Genomic DNA, 8,926 nt, shown 5'->3' on the forward strand with positions numbered 1-8,926 from the left:
CCCCCCCCCCCCCCCAAAAAAAAAAAACCCCACCTATTGGTGTGTCAAGTTTCTAAAATTTACCTGAGTCAAGTAACTAAGATTTCAGAATAAGGTCTGTACAGAGGAATATTGACAATATCATTTATACTCATGCTCTATCATAAGATGATTCTGTTGGTTTTCTGTACTGTTACCGGTACTCCAATGGTGTCAATGCTGCATGTGTTGAGACAGGCAATAAATCTAGATTTCTTCTGGTTTGGGACCAGATAGAAATGCTGATTTTATCCACATTATGCATCAACAAACAGGCTTTTGAATGTAATTACTTCGAGCTTGTTAGTGAGTCAAGTTTTGCCTTGCAAGTCTTGTCTAACATACTTATTCACATACCCAATTGGCTAATAACCAAAATATTAAACTGAGACTTTGGGTAGGGGCCGCGTGAACGCGTACCCTGCTGCCACAAATTATGACGTATACTCTTCCACTTGGGGTCATGTCAAGTGGGCACCCCTCCCAAGTGCAATGGAGGTCACCAACCTAGGCAATGGCCCTTCTTGATCACCCATAAACCCCGACCAGGTAAATATGTTTCACTCTCCTTGCTTTCCCTTATTTATATTTTTTGTTTCTCTTTTCTCTTCTACTAAGTGGCCGATGTGGGACTAAAAACCCACCAGCTCCGTTCCTATATTGTATATGGGCCTGGACGCCCAGTGGATTCGTAGTCGGCCCTCACTCACCTGCTTTGAAGAAAGCACCAATTGGTATATCGAAACATCGAACTCCACCCTTGTTCAATATTTTAAGAGGAAATTTCACTCATCTCCTTTGAATTTTTCATCTATTAAACTCAGGCCCTCTGCGAAGTTTATAATTACAAACGTACCCTGTGATTTAACACTATTAGAATCAAATGTTAAATGTATTTTTTCCCCCTTCCCCTTTCTTCAAGTCCGAAGCTTTGTGTTTTCAAGACAAGGAATTCTGTTTTTTGGCTGGGTCACTGGTGTTTTTGGATCATCAGAGGTCTCTCCACAGCTGCTGAAACAGTGGCCAGGCCAAAGCCATCGTCTATCCAGCACGAAGTATATGAGGACACAGAGGGAGTCTCCAAGAAAGGGGTGAAGATCTCCGGAAGACCTCTCTATCTTGATGTACAAGCCACCTCCCCAATTGACCCTAGGGCTATGGATGCCATGCTCCCCTTCTTTCTCTCCCACTACAGAAACCCACTCTCGTGCACATCTCTACGACTGGGAGTCTGACCTCACCTTGTCCTAATTCATAGATTTGGCATTGTTAAGTCAATACCCCCAAAGTATTTTGTCCTAATTCATAGATTGGTCTTGGTGGAATTGTGGCCGTGAATTTTGTTTATGGATGCAATGAAGGTAATTTTTTAATAAGTTGTCCTCAAAGGGAACTAGGAATTTTTCTTTCTTCTATTTCTCATTCTAGAATCTACTTTGTCTACTAGCTACCAACCAATTTTTTTCTCTAGCCTAAAAATTGTTCTCAAAATAATTTCTCAAAAATAGAATAGAAACTGAAATAAAAATGTAAGAAATAGAGTTTAAGCAATGGGCATAAGACTCTGACAGTAACAATTATATATTATAATATATAATCCTAAGTAAAAGGTTAAACATATTAAACTAAACTCCAACTTATGTATAATTGAGTTGTTGTATAGTTATATACTCTCCTTAAGGTATTTGAATGCCTCGCATATCTATGCAATAAAGTTGACCATACGTCATCACCTCTAAGATAAAATAGCTCTAAATTTCCCGTATTATATATTTGAATGCCTTGTATATGGAAGTGACTTTATTCATGGGTAGGTAAAATGTGATGTATTCATGTATTGATACATACATGTGGATGTACATGTATCAAGATGTCCTTTAGGATAAAGTGTGTAAGTTGTACCTTGACAATTTTGAATTCGAAATTCAAATTAAAAATTAAAAGTTGAAAATTCAAAATTCAAATTTTAATTCAAAATTTGAATTTTTTAGACCTTGAATGCCATGCAATGAAAAGATGAGAGATGAACATTATGGAAAGGATAGAAACATTAGGGTGAGGGAAAAAATTTTAAGGAGAGATTTTTAATGGGGATGACCAAAGGGAAGGAGATATTTTAAGACACAGTGATAGAAACGAGTTCACATCCTCTGCAACTGTTGTAACATTGCAGTGAACATTCAACAGTTGGGAGCATCTTGGCACACACACCCCAAGGGGCTCCGAACCACTAGATGCTCACTGAAGGAGAGATTTTAAGACACGGTGATAAAAACGAGTCTATATCCTTAGCAACCGTTGTAACATTGCAGTGAGTATTCAATGGTTAGGAGCATCTTGGTACACACCCCAAGGGGCTTCTAACCACTGGATGATCACTGTAACATTGCAACGGCTGCAAAAGATGTGGAGGCAATAAAAACTAAGGATTTATAAAGATTCTCCATTTATGAAACAACATTACTTATATAGGAAACATTTATTTACATATGACACGTGATATGCAAATCTTCCCATTCAAAAGAGCACCATATTGCATTTATTGACATTAAACACCTTTTTCTTTTTGGTAAGATAGACATTAAACATCACAACTATATAAATTCAGGAAATGCCCATAGAAAAGAATTCAAAACCAGACTTGTTTCCAAAGCAAGAGAGAAAAGAATAGCAGAAACTATGGCATCCCTGCACTATTTCTTTGTTGTTCTTGTTTCTTCTCTACTTCTTCTGCAAATGACTTCTGCCATTGGTAAGTCAATACCCCCAACACCCCTCTCGGGCGGATGGGAACCCATCGAAGATGTGAAGGATCCATATGTTCAAAAGCTTGGGAAATTTGCAGTAACTGAAAACAACAAAGTTTCAAAGGTGGATCTCCAATTTGTTGCAGTGAAGAAAGGTGAATCTCAGACTGTTAATGGAATGAAATACAGGCTCCTTGTCTCTGCAAAAGATCATGGTATTGCAAGTGATTATAACGCTGAGGTATATGAGAAAAAGTGGACAAACACTAGGAAGCTTATCTCCTTCACCAAGGCTTAAGAACTTCAGTTTATCAGTCAATGGTTTGTAGCAAATATGATGAGTTAGAGAGAACTTTTTTTTTTAAAGGGCTTCTAATATTATCCTAAATAAAGCATCTTTTGGAATTGCGTCTTATTATTTGTTTTGATTTATGATTAATTATTTAATTGTAATTGGGTTTAGATTTAGGGTTTCAAATTATTTTTTCTATTTTTATTTGGTTGATAGCATGGTTCTAAATCTCGGGTTTCGACCAGGGTTGAAATCACCACTGAAATTTAGGTCAAAATTTTTGAAACCAGGTATTTTTTTTTTTTTTTTTTTGCTTGGCTATTGCCATAAATTTGGACTGAAAATTCCGAGATTTACGTCAAACTATCTAAAATTTACAAAAAATACTTGGTTTTGTCTCGGGTTAGGTCGAAATCACTGAAAAGTACAAAATTTTGGTTGAAATTTCTGAGATTTAAAACTATAGTTGATAGGTCAATCTAGTAGGAATCCCCAAGGACTCAAAATCGAACTGATTGGAGATTTAGGAGCTTAACTTGGGTTGTTGGTAATGGATTCAAATGAATTCAACAGATGGCCTCGTCATTTAACAAAGGCACAAGGTTCTGGTAGGGTACGCTATCACTTCCATGTCTATACTTTTTTATCATATAAAATGACCTCATTGTCCTCCAATATATGATACCGTTTTGCTGCACTCATAAGTGTGTTTTTCTATGGCATCTGCTCAGAGCCCTCCCCCATAATTAAGACTCTAAATTTATATACTCGTGAAACATAGAGAACCAGTTGAAGCTGAAACTAGATCTATCAACAGCCCTGAATTCTCTTGTAGCAAGAGCTAAATCCTTATTTTTCATATCAATAGCATTTAGTTTATTATTTTGTTGTTTTCCGATGTCCTTAATTGTGCTCCTAATCCATAGATTTTGTTTAGGTGGACTTGTGGCCGTGAATTTTGTTCATGGATGTCAGTGAAGGAGATTTGCGACTAGTCATCCTTAAAGGGAATATTTCTCATCTAAAATCTATTTTTTGCATTAGTTATCGATTTTTGTTTCTGACCTAAAAAATTTTCTCATAAATAATTTCTCAAAAAAAGAACAGAAATAGAAATTACAGAGCCTCCTCATGTAGTTCTGGGTTCAGTTGCCAAAGGTTTCTTTTTGTATGTTTGTTCTGTTGGAAAACAAATTGCAATTCTGCAGTTATAAATTTGCGCATAAACTTAATTTGTATAGCAAAGAACCAGACCTAGAGTTGGCTTCTAGGGTTCCAACTTAATCCTTCACAAAAACGCCCAAAATCTGGATTCTGATTCCAATTCAAGAATTTTGTTTACAGCATAAGCCTTTGTATGTCCTTCCGAACATGATTTCGATTCTAAACCCAAAATTCGGTACCTTAGTCTGGCCCAAACATAGACTTAAGAGGAAGTTGAGAATTAATGGACACGAAGATGACTAAATGATGTAATAGGAAACATCTAGAAGAAAGGGGGGCATTGATTGGGTCTTGTCCAAGTGTAAGAGCCTTACTCGCAGATGACACTTTCCCTAAAATCTATTATGAGTGTTGATTTTTATTTGAAAAATATATCAAATAATCTAAAAACTGTTCATTATGATATAATATATGGTTTACCCAAAAAAAAAAAATGATATGATATATAAGAAGCAAGTGGTATAGATGAACACATCAATGACATGTGACAAAACAATGTCATACATTGGAGGACAGTAAGATCATTTCTTGTGAGAAAAAAGAGAGATAGATACAAAGATGCTACATGCTGGTGTACCCTAAGGGCTCAAAAAACCATTTCCCATGATATATAAAGCAATTACCAAGTCTCTTACTGTTGTCAAGAAGGGAGATGTATTTAGAAGAATCCTGTTGAGGAGGTGGAGAAAGAAATCTGGAGTCCCATTATTACATATGTGCATATATGTATGTATCAAAAAATGCATTTTAATGTTTACCAAAAAAATTTATATGCATTTTAACCTTTACGGAAAAAAATTGCATTTTTGTATATAAAAGAAGGAACGTGGTTTGATTGCATGGTTCTTGTGCCCAAACATTACTCGTGAAATTACTACCTCATTCTCTTGAAATAAAAAATTATGTCAATGTTAATACCCTTAGGTGCGTTTTGGACAATGATCTCTTGCCTTTTATATATAAAATTTATCAATAATAATAATAATAATAATAATAAAACCCGCATATTAAACACAAATATGCATCTTAAACTTATTATATGCTTGGAATATCATAAAAAAAGGGAGATGATTCGTAAAAAGCAATTTGCCCCTACACCAACCTGTACAATAAGTGATAATGCTAGTAAAAGCATCAACAAAAGCAAATGGGGTGGTCATTACACCCCTTATTTTGTGTGGGCTTAGGAGCTACATTGTCTTTACGTATCTGGAACGACGTTTCATTTTATAGAAGTCTGAAATATTGGTGTTTAAAAGAAAAAAAAAAAAATTAGAGAACGCTAACTGATCATATTCCCTATGCCCTCCAATGTGGAATCGCACGTGGGTCTCCATTAGTTAGCATTAGGGGTGTCAAAAAAGCCCGATCAACCCGAACCAGCCCTAGCCCGCCTTAAGCCAGAACAGGGCGGGCTAGGGCTGAGATTTCAGCCCATAGGGTGGGTCAGGGTTGAGATTTTCAGGCCCGAGGTAGGGTTGGGTTGGGCCTGGGTTGAGGTCTCAACCCAACCCAACCATCTTTATTAAGAATATAATCATATAAATATGTTAATAATTATTAATGGGTACTTATAGAAAAATGTCTTTTGTTTTCCACAATCTACACATATACAAAAACTTAGGTATTTGGCCTCTACACTGCATTAAGATCAATCAACCAAGTAATAGATAGTATTGGGTTGGACTGGATTGGGTTAAACCCAGCCCAATCAAGATTCATTAGGGTTGGGTTGGGTTGGGCTAAACCCGATAGGATTGGGCCTGGGCTGGGCTGCGCTGTGCTTGGGTTGAGTTAAGAAACCTTAGGATTGGATTTCTTTTTTTAAAATCCAGCCCAACCCGGCCCATTGACACCCCTAGTCAGCGTTATTTTTTGAAGAAGAAAATTCCTTAATGCAGCGTGACCCCTGCGCTAGCTGCCCCTTCTTCTCCTTCTCTGTTCCTAGTCGATTTCATCGGCGTACGGCGCTTATCCGTCTCCGTTCGCAGTTGATAGCATAAGCGAATCTCCGTTTCCAGTTGATTGCGGCAGTGGCCGGCGAGTCTCTTCTCTTTAATTCCCTTCCTTTTATTTACTTCAAGGTTAAGCAATTCACTTCGTAACTGCATACCCAACGCAAGTTCAGCTTTTTATTAAACAGAAAAGATTCAAGATTGAACCTAGCGATTCTAACTCCCATATAAATAACCTAGATTCCAGCCAGAATCCAAACTATCGGGCCTCAGTTGAAAGTCACGAGAAGGGCTAGCGACTCCATCGTCTCAAGCTGCACGAAGCAGAAAAACATCGTCCATGTTGCTGCTCGAACCTGCAGATATGCTTTCTCTCTCTCGCATGCTCATTGTCTCTGTTTTCCCTAAGGTTACCGTGAGCCTTGGTAAGTGTTAAAACTTAGGCTAATCTAGGGCTTCATATAGTTCTGTGGTTTGTTAAGAGGAATGTGCCTGGGGTTTCTGAATGCTTTTCACTTCTCTTTCTTTTTCCATTTTAAAATTTTAATTTAATTTAATTTTTTTTTATTTTTTTTATTTTTTTTATTTTTTTCTGGTAGTCGATTTTTACGCAATCGCTCGAACATATGAGGTTGGCGTTTTCACTTAGCAAGGCTTGATGGGCCTTTTTTTGTTGATTTGCAAACAGAGATTTTCTTTCTCCCTTGGTGAACTGTGGATTGCTGAGCTTTGTTTATTTTTAGGGGAAATTAGCTCATTGGATAACACTTCATCTTATTCTTCTTGTTTTAAGAAATAATTAGAACAATGTTGCTGAAATAATTAGAGCTTTGTTATAGGATGCCTACTTAACAACAACGATCTTTGTCCCCAAGTTGATCCCCAAACTCAATTGGAATGAGAAACTCCTTGGATTTGAATTCTAATAATGTGACAATTACGTAATTGTTTTTTATTTCTAAACCACCAGTTGAAGTGAGATCTCAGCCCAACTGCTTCATGATGTTTTTAATACTCCTTTTCTCTGCATTGTTCCCCTCACCTTATTTGCGAAGTTGTTGAGGAGAACAAAGAAATTATTTATGTAACTGTAATGGAACAGAGTACTGATTTTAGAAGGATGTATGTTTGCATAGTTGTCAAGGCATCGCCTAGGCATGGCATTCAGGCCTTTTTTAAGGGCTAGGCGATGGATGCCAATGTGTATGAGAGAAAGGTGGTAGCCTTGGGCGCCTTGTTAGGAAAGGCATACACCTTGTATGTCTTTTTTCCCCATTTAAATATTTATTGGGAAAATTACATGTTTACCCACTTTTGGGTTTCTCTTTACAAAATTACTCATCAAAAGTTTCAAGTAACAAAAATACCCAAAATTAGGTTTCCCTTTACAAAATTACCCACTTAAAGTTTAAGTTAACAAAAATACCTAAAATTGAGTTTGGGTTTACAAAACTACCCACTCAAAGTTTTAGTTATAAAAAAATACATGATTATATGTGGAAGATGAAGAATCACTATTTTGGGTAGTTTTGTAAACCCAAACCTGATTTTGGGTATTTTTGTTAACTAAAACTTTGGGTGGGTAGTTTTGTAAACTCAAACTTAATTTTGGGTATTTTTGTTAACCAAAAATTTTTGTGGGTAATCTTGTAAAGGGAAAACCAAAATGGGTAATCATGTAACTTTCCCATATTTATTTGTATATTCTAATTATTAAAATATGGTGAGATGCATGGAATCATTTTACACCTTAAGCGAATCAAAAAAAAAAAAAAAAGCAAAGAAAAAAGGGGGAAAATTACATAATTACTCACTTTTGGGTTTCACTTTACAAAATTACCCAACTTGTGTTCCAGTTAACCAAAATCTACAAAATCAAGTTTGGGTTTACAAAAGTACCTAGAACAGTGTTTCTCCCTCAATTATGATTTTTTTTTTACCATTTTATCCCTAAGTTCTGCACCCTATCTTCTCCTATCACAATGTTCACTCCAATCACCAAGGCCACGGTCACACAAAGCACTGGCAGCCATCCCAGGCAAGCAACCACGGTCATGAAGGGTCAAGGATTTAGGCAGGGGAGTGGGTTCCATTCATTATTCCGGCATTTGAAACCTGCAAATCGGTTTTATGGAGGTGTTTTGATAGTTTTTTTTCCCCTTCTGGCAAGAGCTACCATAGGAACATGCTGCACCACCTCCTTTTCTTCTCCTGTGACTGAATGGAGGTGTCGATGGAGGAAGGCAGCAAGGGAGGGATGGACGATGGATGTGGTCAGAGGTTAACAGTTGGGACGCTGGAGGCTGGGGGAGGAATGATGGTAGCGGGAGAGAGATAGATGCAGAGAGGGCCGGTTTGGATGTTAATGGCGAAGAGCACGAAGGGAGGGAGGGATTTGGTCAGAGGTTGAATGATGGGAGTGATGGAAGCTGGGCGATGGATGATGACAGAGCAAAACAGAGTTCAAAAAATAAATATGAAATAGAGGAAGAACACAAAGAACAATGTCGTCTGATTTCAAGTACAGATTTGGATTCTTTCCATCAACTTCTTGTGCAACGCTTGAAATCAAACTTTTATCTGTCGAGATCACACCTTTAGGCAACCCAGTTGTCACCGGAGAGAATGGGAGTGCAATTGGGTCATCCAGATCAATTGAAACCATTACTAAATCCTTCTCACCTCATTCT

The 8,926-nt window shown here is 37.2% G+C and overlaps 1 protein-coding gene and 1 non-coding gene across 2 annotated transcripts; one reads left to right on the forward strand and one right to left on the reverse strand.

Moving 5' to 3' along the window:
- Positions 1-415: 415 nt before the first annotated feature.
- On the reverse strand, positions 416-575 carry LOC122063388. The gene has a single exon (XR_006135320.1). It is a non-coding gene; the product is annotated as a U1 spliceosomal RNA (small nuclear RNA).
- Positions 576-2,638: 2,063 nt separating this feature from the next.
- Positions 2,639-3,180, forward strand: LOC122063387 (cysteine proteinase inhibitor 6-like). The gene has a single exon (XM_042627100.1). The coding sequence runs from the start codon at positions 2,698-2,700 to the stop codon at positions 3,061-3,063; it is 366 nt and encodes a 121-aa protein (XP_042483034.1). The 5' UTR covers positions 2,639-2,697; the 3' UTR covers positions 3,064-3,180.
- The last annotated feature ends 5,746 nt before the right edge of the window (positions 3,181-8,926 follow it).

Source organism: Macadamia integrifolia, unplaced genomic scaffold (assembly GCF_013358625.1).
Source record: "Macadamia integrifolia cultivar HAES 741 unplaced genomic scaffold, SCU_Mint_v3 scaffold1305, whole genome shotgun sequence".
NCBI lineage: Eukaryota > Viridiplantae > Streptophyta > Magnoliopsida > Proteales > Proteaceae > Macadamia > Macadamia integrifolia.